The 13,744-nt window shown below is 40.8% G+C and overlaps 1 protein-coding gene across 5 annotated transcripts in view; it reads right to left on the reverse strand.

Annotated features, from left to right (window-relative positions):
- Window positions 1-1,447: 1,447 nt before the first annotated feature.
- NOL4 (nucleolar protein 4) overlaps window positions 1,448-13,744 on the reverse strand; it is a 195,030-nt gene continuing 182,733 nt past the window's right edge. For 4 of the 5 annotated variants that reach the window (XM_075023231.1, XM_075023230.1, XM_075023228.1 and 1 more), the window contains 2 exons: window positions 12,087-12,267; window positions 1,448-1,641 (listed from right to left, as the gene is read on the reverse strand). In XM_075023231.1, coding sequence (XP_074879332.1) covers window positions 1,448-1,641; window positions 12,087-12,267 — 375 coding nt within the window. Of the gene's footprint in view, window positions 1,642-7,936; window positions 8,018-12,086; window positions 12,268-13,744 lie in introns of all 5 variants that reach the window. The other variant, XM_075023227.1, reaches the window with a different exon arrangement.

Below are 13,744 nucleotides of genomic sequence, written 5' to 3' on the forward strand. Positions count from 1 at the left end.
ATCACAGTCATTACTTGGAAAACTATATGTAACAAGTAGATATAAAATATCACTGATGCCTTAAACTCATTGTCAAAAACAGAATTACATAAAATTTTGTACATGAAATAAGGCAAATTTAGGAATGCACAAGAAACTTGTTATTCAACAAAAGCTAAACAACAGAACAGATAGTACAGTAAGCATAAACTAAAGTACTTTTTTCTATATACTTAAAAATAAGCCTGCTGTAGTGCACAAAGAAAACACCATTAATGTGTAATCAATATTATAAAATAAGAAATAGAGGGGTTGGGAAGAGTGGGGAAGGGGAGAGAAGAGTTTTATTATAGTTGCAGCTGCATCCATTTACAGTTTTGTACAGGTTTTAGCTAGGCCTGGGAATTATACAAATCATACCAGAAGTGTCAATGACAGTCCTTGGTAAGAATTTTGTTTAAATTAAGGAAAAAAAAATAAATACACACAAGAGTGCAAATTTTCAGATTGTCACTTGCAACCTCTTAACATTCATCATCTACGTCCAATCACAACTAGAGGGACTTGTATAGGACAGCAGCAGTGATCATGGAGTTAGATGAGCTCACTGTAAGAAATCAATTTATCTTTTTTTTTCTCAATGATATGTCTTTTTTAAAAAACCCTCAACTCTTTATTAATTGCTAATAAAGCTGCAATATATTACAGAATGGAGTTGAGAATGGCATGAATGCAGGAAATGCATGCTTCCTTTGGAAGGTATTCCACAGATGACAATTTACAGTACACGGGGGAAGAATTATCCAGCATCAAGAGTTACTTGTTGTAGAAAGAATATGAAGTTGGGGAGAAGGGCACAGTCAGGGGTTCAAGAGAGGAAGGGGGGACTTAAAATAGCTCCTCAAAACATTTTCAGGACCAGTGAAAAAGTTTACCAAAGTAAAAATGAAAAATCTTGAATGAAAACAAAAATCTTTTGTTTTGTTTTTTATAAAAATTACATTTTTTTAAAATACAAGATCCTTTTAATTGCAATTGTGCCCTGTAGCAACAGGACATTTGGCAACGTTTTGCCATATACTGCAGCTTTAAGTCCAATGAGTCAGTATCACATTCCACTAATATTGCACTTGGATCTTGAACCTTTTTTTTTTAAGCCATCACAGCATCTTCTGTTTCCTCCACTTGTTAGAATGAGTTAATTTCTAGCCACTTTTTCGATATTTATGCTGACACACTAAAACAAAAGCAATAGGCTGGACACAGTAAAGTACCTCGGAAATACCAGAGGTCGAAGTTCACTTGAAGCACCTTAACACATCACTTTATGGATCAAGAACAGTGTGGCATTATGGTAATTAACTCTCCTAAAAGACTGTGCAGTAACTGAAGTGTGTGCTCTGGGAAATCAAAATGTCATTAGTGGAAACTCTGAGATAAGACCAGGCCAGTGTGAAGGTCACATGACTCAGTTCTGCTGCAAAATAAGGTTTTCCAGTTCATCTGCAGAACGCAATAAAAATGCGGCTGATTCTCGATACCCTGCCACAAGCTGCCTCACTGCATTTATTTCAGTTGGACTCAGCTGGGGTCTAGAGCTTGAACTACTGGAGGATCCAGAGCTGGTTGCTAACTGCCTCTTCATACTGAGATCTGTTGGACCTGCAGATAACAAAGGAAAAGAAAAGAAGCTTCAGATCCACCGCCAGAGACATTTCACAGGTTTGTAGCTACAAATGCAGAGCAGCAAAAATCTGCTCTCAGCTGAGTGCCAGTGAGAAGCAGCAGAAACAAGCAATAACTCTTTAGTTACCAGTTGCCTTGACAGGAACCACAGCGATTTATATTTATATGACAGATACCTTTTAAGTTCTACTTACGTAACACGAGGGGCAAGTCCACCGCCAGCAGAAAACTACCCTCTGGGGGGTATGCCAACAGTGTAAGCCACTTGCACCCCAACACTGCCCTGGAATCTGATGCTGGTGAGCAGGCAGAAGGTTCATCTCCTGTGACTACCCCAGCTCCAGCTGCCATCATAGCCTTCATGGCAATCTGCACACTTGCAGTTTTTATCACAGAATATCAAACTTGTGTTCTCTAGATATCTCTTTTCACGTTTTATGCTTCAATCAGCATGCGGCCAGATTGTGAATCCCTTACAGACGTAGATAAACGGTCATTCACTTGACTAGCCCTGATGCCATGTGATCACTTATATAAATAGCTGGTCATGAATGAGATTAGGCTGGTGACAATCTAGCTGTTACAGTGAGGAGTACAGTATCATCTGGCAGGGCTGCATACAGCTGGCAATACATTGCAAGGATCTTGTAAGGCCTGAACACTGACAAGAGAACCTGCAGCAATCACCATGTTGCACTGGCAGCTTATACCAGTATGCTTAGCACTTTTCCTCAAAGAATATTCTCAAGACCATGCACATTGCATGCAGAAGACAGCACTCCTGAGGGCAGTCTGCAGGTTACCCCGATCGGCAAAACCATCTGCCACCATGGAGCTTGGCTTTGTGTGGAATTTCCCTGGTCGTTTGACCATAGTTATTAATCAGCTAAGATGTATGGTGCTTTGATGAGATGTTTGCCTTTTGCACTTAACACAATACATGTTTTCTTCCTGGACTGTAAATTTCGACAGGTAGAATTGGACTGAGGACTTTTTTAAACATGGAAGGATACAGATGGCAATTACATCTGGAAAAGTACTGCTCATTCATTTTGACAGTGTAGCAAATCTATACTTCTGGCAGGCAGAAGATCAGACTAGCTTGATCTTAATCTTAATACTCTCCTGGAAACTGGGCTCAAGTTATCCAAAGCTATGTATCTTGCTTTCCTATGAGAAAAATGTCACTGTTCAATTTCATCTGGACAATGTATGTCAATGCCAAGGATTTCTCAGCATTGGCTCACTGGATGGACTTTGTTTCCTAAGAAGACTGGAATAATTTTAAAATTTAGCGTATTCAACTGTAGAATACAGAACACACTGATTCATATCCTAGAGGTTCTCCTAAATAATCCCACCAGAATCACAAGATTCAAAACCAGACTCTCTATCTTAAGCACTAATGGAAAGAGATGTACTGATTTCCAGAAGCTGAAGATCTGGTCATGAACCTTACTTATTTTTCTTTCTTTTATGTCTATGCAGAGATACGGCTGAGACCACAAAGAATGTGGAGATTGCCATGTTCTCACACTCACTGAAGTTAATGAAAATCTCCCCTTGAGTGAATGAAAGCAGAGCTGGGACTATGAAAAGAAAATACTCAAACAGAAAGGGTTCTATTAGATCTTATTTCCTACTACGCGACTAGCCTGAACAGCACTTAGCTTTACAACTGTATTATCCAGTTTTACACCAGCATAAATGAACTGACTTTTAAATGACTTCCAGTGTACAAAGGATAAATAAAAGGACAATTAGCTTGGTGCATTTGTTTCTGTGTGACCGCACGCTGCAGGGAAACGACCACAGTGTGAAGAAGCTCAGAGAATATTTCTAAGTAAATCTTAACCCAGCACAGAGAAGAAGGGTATACAAATCATAAAGCCAGCTGGACTGAATGGTTGTAAGAAGCCATTAAAGACTTCTATATTTATTGAGGCAGTAGTGAAAAAGCTACCACTGACATATTGAGGGCATTGTGCTCCATATGAAACTACTTTAACTTTTATGTTCTTTCCTTGTCTCTCATTCATGTCACAGCCAAAAACACACACACAATATACAGCAGAACAGAGTTGCTGCAGCAGAGCACGTCTTTTTCTGAAACTAAACTGAAGGGCTTTTCTCATTGGCAAGCCAGATTTTTAAGTGATTGAATAGGATATTAAGTTTACTTCACTCATAAGTAGAAAATACATAGAAATGTGCTTGCTTACATCTCTGAGGTTTTCCTTACAAAAAAATGATGACACAAAGTAAAAGCACTGCTCTGAAAGGAAAACTAGGAGAAGACCAGATGTCCAGCATGCATAAATCTGTGTAACTCCTCACAAGTCTATAGGGTCACAGTGATTTACACAAACTGAAGATCTGGCCCTGTATTCCTAGATGTCCGGATAACTATCATAAGGAAAATTTTTTAACTCTTCAGAATACATATGCTTGAATCCCTGAAGGTACCGGAAATAAAGTTTTGTGCAAGTGCAAATCTGCAGTCTGCATACACAGAGAATCATCAGGACCCAGAACTCCTCTTGGTCTGGGAGACTTCTGATGTATACAAAGTTCTTGTATACAAAGGAAATAAGAAATCTCTGATTTTAACTTACCCCAGCTACTTCAAACTCCTTGATTTTTCTTTTATTGCTATATACTAAGAAAACAGGATTTTACTTCACCCTCCAACTCCTGCCTTGTACTTAACAAGTCACAGTGCTGTCCTCTTTCCCCTCAAAGAAAAGCCCCCTGAGCAAAAAAGCAAAGAAATCCACACACACAGAAAAGCGTTCATGGCTGTGGTTTCAGGACAGTGAGTACACCCGTGCCTTTTCAGGAAGGGAAGCTGCATGTGCTGGCAGATAGCTGAACAGAAAGAGAACAAGCCATGCTTGATGTGGGGATAAGGATTTTGGTTCTCCTTTTAATTATGTTATGTGACCCCCTACACCTCACCTCCAAAGCTTGCCTATGATAGCCCAAGCTTTATATCTGGGAGAACACCTCACCCAGAGACTAGCCCTAGGATGTATTATATTGGTCTCAGCTTTTAATAGCTATGATGGTCACAGCTTTTAATAGCTATGATAGACACTCACTGGCAGTATTACTGATTCTTAAAGGTTGTTCAGGCTGCTATATGGTAAAAATGCTGTAACTTATCTGTAGCTTCATCAGTCATACCTGGTCATTCAGAAAATAAGGAATAAAGGCACCTTATAGTGTACATTTTTCCTGTGTAATTTTATGCAAATCAGCTATTGAAACATGGGAACTTAAATCTTACTCATAAATATCCAGCACATTTCTTTAAACAGGCAAATAAAACACAGATATTCTGAAGGCTTAAAATAGCTGGTTAAGGTAGACACTTTGTGAACCTCTATCTCCAGAAGCCATCACTACAGATGACTAAATCAGGAGAAAGCTGAACAGCTTCACCACCATTTCTTTTAATAACTATCCTTACTTTAAATAGAACTATTTCTTTAGTGTACTTAACATTATTTATTAAGCTGCCAGCCTTCACAGGAACAAGGAAGTGTATCCTTATACAGAGGGAAATCTGAATATTTTTGTAACGAATTTTGCAGTGTCTGCTTCCTCCAAGGTGATACTGCACATTTTAGCATACTGCTTCCTATCCTGGAGTACTTCAGGACAATTAAAAATCTTGATTGCAAACATTATCAGGTTCCACAATGTCTGTGTGTGCAAGCAAAGATTAAGCATATATCACAGATATGAAGACAGGATACTTATTTTTATTTATTTATTTCTCCTAGTGCATACTATTGTAACTCACAACTGTCACCTCCCATGTTTTTATAACAGCACAACATTCTCTTAAGCATTGGGTTAAACAAATTGCTGAGACAGATCCTTTCTTTTACACTCTTTCAGAACACTGAAGTATTGTTCCTCTGCTTCTTGCCGAGGCCACCTGATTGACACTTTAACACAGGAATATTTTCGATTTACCACCTCAGTCCAGTTACATAGACCTAATTTCCCCTGTGAGGTGAAAATGTTCTTGTTGGAACCACATCAAGCTGAATATGAGAACTCTGAAAACCCGCTCTTCATGTGCTAGACAATCATTTATCAAATTAGCTGCTAGGAATATCTGTCATTAAATACACTGTGGGACAAATGGCTTTTCTGTAAATTGCCAGACTTAAATGGAACTAGTTATTGCCTCATGCACTACTCATTAGCAACATGATTTATATCAAATTCCAAAATATGGGTCAGATGTAGATGTGCTGTTACTGATTGCTTACACACTATCAACTGTCTCGGCAAAAATCCCTTAAGAATTGTATGCTGTCACTGGGTAGCTACCAATCTTATAATTAACAACTATTGAAAGAATAATAAATGTGTCAGTGACCCTCAAAATGGTTATCATTATTGCAGATAATAATTTAAAATCACAAAAATTATTTTAAAAACCTATATGTGCTTAAGCATCTATGCTTCTACATTTTCCTTAATAGTTAAGCAACCCTTTCCATCAGTGAAAATGTAAAAAACAGTGGCACTTGCAGAAAAATACATTTGCCCATGCTTTGAAATCTCTCTTGTGTATCTCTTCTATTGCACCTATTCTCCTCTCACCTTTTTTCTCCATGAGTAGCTTTAGGAGTGAGTATATACTAGCTTCTCATATACTCCAATAAAACTAAATAGAAACAACTATAACAGTGTGCTACTTTTTCCAAATCAGATGTATTTATTATTGCAATAATGTTTCATTGTGATATTATGTATGTCAATGTTTCTTTTCCTCCCGCCTTCAAACAGATGTGCCTAAAACTATTGTTTCAAGTGCCAGATCTCAGATGAAGAAAACAGGGACTAATGAATTGGACCTTTTAAGCTTCTTTCTCCCTTCTACACCTTTTCCTCTGGAAAACATACCTTCAGCTAGTTTAGACAGCAGAATAAACTGCTGTGTTGCCTGAGGAAAGAAGTGCGAAAACACAGAAATGCCTATAGCCGCTGAATATCATGCATTTTCAACAATCATCAAACACACTGGTTTGTGATGAAATCATTATGTGAGGTCCTCCAGTAATGTTTCCTATCCACCGTATGAGATTAGTTATGTGGCATACACCTGTCTTGCCTTAATGGCTGTCTCCTGAGCTTTGTGCAAAGGTAGAAAAGTAGGATACTGCCCAATATATCACAGACATTCCATCTCCATTCCTATGGTTGGAGCAGAATAATATTTGCATATGGCATGTATCCGATAACTTGAAGAGGAGGAGGAAGGTGGAAGAGGAATGTGGGCATGATCTTAATATCAAATTCAGCCAGCATTTCCCAGTGAGAAATTCCCACCTTTGCCACAACATAGGTCAAACCATTTAACTTCTCCCAACCCCACATTTTGCCTTTTTTAAATGGGACTAAACACACTCTCCCAGGTTCCTAGCTCTAACACTCTTGTTCTGTGTCTTTTCATGCTCCAGGCTCCAGCTATGTTAGAGACAAGCTGTTTTGTCTTTCCTCTCTCTCTCACTTTGATGTCATCAGGATAGCACTGAGAACACAGAAGACTGTGCAAGAGTAGAGGTATAAAGAAGAGCTGGAGAGAGCAACCACAGCAAAAATCCCATTCAACCCCTACAACATGGCCAGCAATGCTGTGGGTAACCCAGTCAGCACTTTACGAATTAGCTACATACTGGATATTCTCAGCTGGACTGTTTTTTTTTCCTAGTTTATTGCCAAGAAGCCACTACTGCTCATGCAAATGCCAAGATTTTACAGAAGGTTATAACTTCACCAAATCTGAGGGTGCAGAAATGAGGCACCCCCCCTACTGTCACATACAAAAGTGGACAAGAGTGCTCAGCTCTCCTCTCCCTGCCCCAGAGCAGCACGGCCATGCTGATCGCTGGGGCTCAGCAGCATCAGTTCCAGGACCTTCCTCCATCTACCCCATCGTCTTCAGCAGGGCTGCACCGCCTGAAGGACCAGGAGGCAGAAGGACCAGGAAGGCTGATTTGCACCTGGGTAAGAGGCCAGGCTAAAGTGGGGAATGGCTGGGAGAGCGCAGCCCTTCTGGGCCTCTGGAAGGGAGCAGCATGGAGAGGTGAGCGGTGTGGTAGGAGTCTGACAGCTACCAGCTGGAGCATGGGGCCATTGGTCATGGTCTGCGGGCCCGCCCGCGGGAGAGGAGGCTGAAAGAGAAGCCTGCCAGGGGTCAGGAGTTGCTTGTGGTGTGAACATATTCAGATTCAGCAGGAAGACTCACCTGAGCTGGAAGGGGACTGGACGTTTGTGGTGCCTGGGATGCAGTGCTGAGTTGAGGCTGTGGTGGAGGTAGGCTGCAGATCTGTGTAGAGAAACGGAGACACAACAGATGCTTTGTTTTACCATGACAGGAGGGCATGTCCTGCACAGCCAGGCTGCCTTTGAGTCTGAAACACCCTCTCTTTTTACACACACAAAGGGAAACAACTGACATTTCTGCCTAGAAAACCAGGCAATGATGCAGAAGAAACAGTCCCAAATCACCTCCAGGAAACCCATCAATGGCAGAAGAAACGCTTTCCACACCTCTTAGGGAAAATGGACTTCAGGAAACAGAGTGGCTGTGGGGAGCAAGGCTCTGATAAGCCCGCCCTGGCTTCAGAGAGTGCTGACAGCTGACAATCATGGGGAGAGGGCGGACAGTGACCCATTGGACAGAAACACGTGGGGAGAAGGGGTGATCCCACGCTGTCAGGAGAGGCTCAGGCAGCATGCAGGGACTTCAACAGCTTCTGGTGGCAGCAAGAGATTTTGCTCCCAACAGAGCAGCCTGTCTCCTGTCCTCACCCTCCTGCCCTCAAGCTGGGCGTCCCTCCAAGCTCAGTCCAGGTGTGATGGAGTGGGGCCAGATGAAGCCTTTGTGGCTGGTTAGGAGCTGGCAGGAAATTTTTTTCACACCCACTGGGCTATCCCACCTTGGAGATTCTCTACTCAGTTCTGTAGCAGGACCTGCATTAGTCTTAAAAAGAGAGCCGTGGAAGTCCACCCTTCTCAAAGAGAAGCTCTCCTTTAGCATCTACAAGAATCAAGGACGACGTGCCCAAAGGCTTCTCCCTAGCTCATGTATAGGCTGACAGAGGCTCTGTCAACCCACAGATTGCTTGGTGATGGGGTGAAGCTTTCCAGCCAAGCTGCCTTGGCCTAAAGGGTTTAAAAGCAGGGGAAAAAAAAAAGAGACCTTGGTGCTGTAAGCCCAAGCCTTTTCCTGCTGTGCTTTTTTCCTGCCCACAATAAAAGAGGGGTCACTCTACAAGCTGTTGCATTCTGCTTTCTCATATTGAGCAGTTGCATGAAGGCTTGCCCCATACAGTTGTGTAAGAAGCTAATTATGGTTCTGTGGAAGGACAGGCTGAGGGGGGAAGCACTGCAACAGCAGGCACAGAGAGGTCCCTGAGCCAGAGTCACCAAACAGTTGGGCAAGCAGATAGCTAAGTCTGTAAGATGGGATCTGAGTAGGGACCAACTTTATAGGGGAGGAAATAACCAAATTAAATGAGTCACAGCATACAAAATACACACATCAGCTGGACTATTAGAGAGGAGAGCTAATTGGACATAGTCATATTACTGTGGGACAAGGTCCAGAAATAGGTATTCAAGCAGTGAGTTTTAGCTAGTTTTGCAACTTCTTTTTTCTGTTATAGCAGATACACAAAACCAGACTGTATTTGCTTATACACACATCCTGACTGAGGTGTATATTTATTTTTACGTTAGAAGAACATTTGTAAACGTGACAAGAACATTTGATGGTTTACTAAATTGAAAAGGAAATGCATTCTTAAATGACTTCTTAGGTCCTGAAAACAATTCACAAGCAAATATCCTGTTCTCCAGAGAGGGAACTCATTAACCATCATAACAGCCTTACGTATGTTTGGAATGAGAGTCCTTTAAACAGAATAACGACTGCAAACAACTGTCCTATGAGGTCTGTGGAGGGCAATGGTTACCCCCTCAACTGCAACTCCACCCGCTCCTCTTAGTCCACAAATGAAAAAGCAAATATCCATGGACATATCAGAGAGGATTGACAGATCCCAAAGAACTGGCCTTCAAGTCCTCCCATTTCTCCTGTAGGGAAACCAGCTAATGGGGCCAGAGCACTTTACTCTCAATAGCCCAGAGATAATTAGGTTGGCTACTGATTGCTTTTGTGTCAATGAAACTGAGAAATTGATGGAGTTGCCTTTCCACAACTTTCCTAATGATCTTCCTGAAATGGCAAGTGGGTCACAAATCAGCAGCCAGCTAGATTGTTAGCATCAACAACTGGTTTCCAAGTGCTGGCACACAGACTTTTGGTTCATGGAGCTTATGTGCTTTGGATCCTGTAGGATCCCTGTGGAGAAGACAGACACCATTGCGCAACACTCCAACTATGCACAACCATCTGGCAGAGGTATAATGGTTTACTAATATTCCAAAGTAAGAGGACATACAGACAAAATTTTCCAGTGCAAGTAGGGAAAGGCAAGGAAGAAGAAATGTTTGAGCATATGTCAGTATGCAAACCGTAAACATCCACTGGTCCCTTCACACCAGCAATGCTACAGAGGGAAATGCAGTGCACTGTACAGTTCCCCGGCTGCCTTAGCTGTGCAGCATCTGGCAGTTCCTGAATATCAACTGTTTGTCCTGCAAAACCCATCTTAAGTTTTAATTGTGAAAAACACTGGAGTCCTCTACGTTAAAGGTACACAGAAAATGTTGCTTCTAATCAGAAAGTAATGCTAATTTATGATGTTGAATTTGTACCTCATTTTTTAAAATTGCATGCTGAGGTGACATAGAATGTTTTTGCCTAAATCCCACAATTCACTGAAAAATGGGAGTTATGGAAATGTATCCTATTACAAGAGGTTTGCAGGGAAGAACAAGTACACAAAACAGTTGTGATTCCTCACAGTTTAAGATTATGTAAACCAGGGCAATTCTGATGGCTTCTGCTGACAAATAACACATGGGGAGTTTAATCCTACTCTTAGTTGGGTGAAAGAGCAAATGCCAACTGTTTTTAGTGGGAACTGGCTCGGATCTTCTCTGGCCACAATGTAAAAGACAATTTTAAAGTTCTTGTGCATTTTCCCAAGAAACCAGTTTTCCACGGCATGTCTTACTCTTATGAAAATATTTGATCAGAGATCATATTCAGTACCTCAGATGTGTTTTTCATGCATATGGAAACAATTGTAATCATTATTCACTCTCTTCAAGTCAAAGACTTTTGACAACTAAAATATTATCTTTTTAAGGCCCTTTGAAAACTTAATGCAAATGATTCACAGACCTTTGAGGATTTTGGGGGTGGGGGCTGAGGGAGCAGACATGACCTAAGGTCACCAGGACACCACATACCAGTAACTCCTTGCAGGCTGCAGCACTGGTAGCATTTTGAAAATTGCTTAGCATGTCAAATATAGAGGCTATAGCTGAACAATTACCATCTTGCCTAAGTCAGCCCATGTACTTGAAGCAGCACTCTCCACTCAGCCACAGAGGGATCAGGCAGGACAAAAACCCAGGGATTTCTCCATCCTCTCAGACATTTTTTAAATACCGTTCTTGGAGGCCAGAGACCCTCAGGCTTCCAGAGTAATCACTTTTCTCAGACAGACAGACAATACCCTCGTTATCAGAATGGGCAAACCTTTTCCTTTGCTCTGAATTTGTATGAAATCAATACGGGGGACTATTTCAAACAAATAATACAATACGCTTATATCTGTTTGTTACAAAAGCTTGCTAATGTAAGAAGAAAAGAATGTTGTTTAAATAAATGACACCACTGTTTTTTTCAGAGGGGCATACAGCCTCATGGTGACACATAATTACCTGCATCATTTTAAGTTTAGAATATAGATGGATATGCTGATTTCTCATTTAACACTTGGTATGCCAGATCCTTATCTGCAGTAAATTAAAGTAGCTAGAGAGACCATGTGCGGAATCTAGGTCAATTCATTTGTGTTACGAAATATGGAGTTCAGTGTTTTCAAACTCCAGCCACAAAAATACTAATGGCCTCATTTCGTGATCAGTACAGGAGAGGACAATAATGACAGTGTAGGTCCTCATAAAGTCATGCAAATCGACTGAAGATCTAACCTGGCACTTTTTTACGCAGCTTTGTTAGAGACTTCAGGTTCAGTCTCGCCCTATTGTGAATTAGTCCCTGGCAACTGAAAGGAGACTAACATGCAGTAAGCAAGTATTTTGCTCAGCAGTAGCTGTTTGCGGGATTTTGTTCTTGCTCATTATCTGATAATAGCCTATGGATGTTGAACCCCTTGGACTAGCTTTCTGTACAGCAGGGGGAAATGTACACATGAGCACATATACACACAGGCACATTTTGTAAGGAAACTCACCACTGCTAGAAGCATCGTTGAGATTTAGCAGCCCACCTCCGAGCCCTCTGTAACTATGGTAACTGTAGGTCCCGTTGCCATTGATGTACAACACCTCCTGTGTGCTGGAAACAGCTGATGTTGAGTAAGTGACCTGGGCTGGCTCCTGTTTGTACTGCTTGTCAGCTGGAGCTGCCTCGTCCTGCAAAAACAAGGAAAGGTTTTGAATAATTGTTACATTTTACCTTGCACAAGAGGGTCTTTTCCATTGTTAAGACTCCATATCTACTGCTTTCAGAAAAGTATAATACATGTTAAACAAGCACAGATGTGTTTCTGATTAACCAAATATCAGCTGAAAAGAAACAATGGAAATAAGCAAGAATACAGGTTTCCTACAAATATGAGAATATTCATTTATTTGTGCTCCACAAGCCAACCATGCTGTTTCTCAAAGGAGAAGATGCATCCTCTCACCCTAAAGAGCTCAGTCTCCTGCAAAATGCAACTCTGTCCAGAAATACGTGGGAAAGGATAGAAAAAAAGCCATTACTTTCTGAGTGACTCTTCCAAGCCAGAGAATCATATCTTTCTCGATAAATGAATACAGAATGCACCAACTACTTCTTTTGATGTATCAGCCTCAGAAATGACAGAAGGAATAGAGGAATGGAATAAAACAGCATTTCCTGTGTTTGCAGAGGGCTGAGTGAGTGTCCATCCACAAAGGGCCAAGTGGCAAGGATGCGTCTACAAACGTGACTTGAAAGCATTTGTCCTCTCTGTATAAGCAGCAACTGTACACCATAAGTTCCCTTCAATGCTCCCTGTTTACCTTTTAGATGCTTGCATAATATTTAACAGCATTTAGCACAATGCCCTCCAATTTTCCCCTAAATGAGATCACGTTTCAGGTGAAAGCATATTTTTTCCCATCTGCACTTACCATAGCTACTGCTTAGAGCACCTCACCTCCACTCATGATCACAGAATGCCCCTGTGGCAACTTTAGTAATGACACAGGTGAAACAAAAAAAGCATTAAGAGAAGATTTAATGTGTTTTAGTAGTTGGGAACAAGGAAAACTATCAGTGTGTGACTGCTCAGCCCACCACAGGGACGTGAGCACCAGAATTTCTGATTTAGTCTGCAAGTGTATTTGAACTTTTTCTCTGTTTCTTTTAACCTGCAGACTTGTTTTTACAGGCTTGACTTTATATTCTTACGTGATGAAAATATATTTCAGTAATTTCAAATAAAATGGATCTATGGAAGATCAGTATTTAAAAAAACAGAGATGAGAATGTTTGCAGACCTTTTTAGAGTAACTAACTGAAAAATGATCTGTTAAAATTATCTCTCCTTTGTGTAAGATTTTGTCCATTTTATGTCTCTCTCTTCTGCACAACCCTTTTGTGGTTGCTAAATATACCAACCTTATCAAGAATGTTATAAAATATCTCAAACCTTTTTTACAGTGTTTACTTAAAAATAAGAATGTATATACCAGCACAGAGGGATCAAATAGTTCAAATAGTGTCCAGTCTCTGTGTCGAAGCAAAAAAGGGTTCTGAAGCAGCTTTCCTCTTTGCATTAGGAGCAGTTGTCAGTTCCACCTCTCAAATAAGACACTACCAATTTTTCAGAGATGAAGATATCTCTGTCTTGTAGATATTTAT

Source organism: Buteo buteo, chromosome 3, assembly GCF_964188355.1.
Source record: "Buteo buteo chromosome 3, bButBut1.hap1.1, whole genome shotgun sequence".
NCBI lineage: Eukaryota > Metazoa > Chordata > Aves > Accipitriformes > Accipitridae > Buteo > Buteo buteo.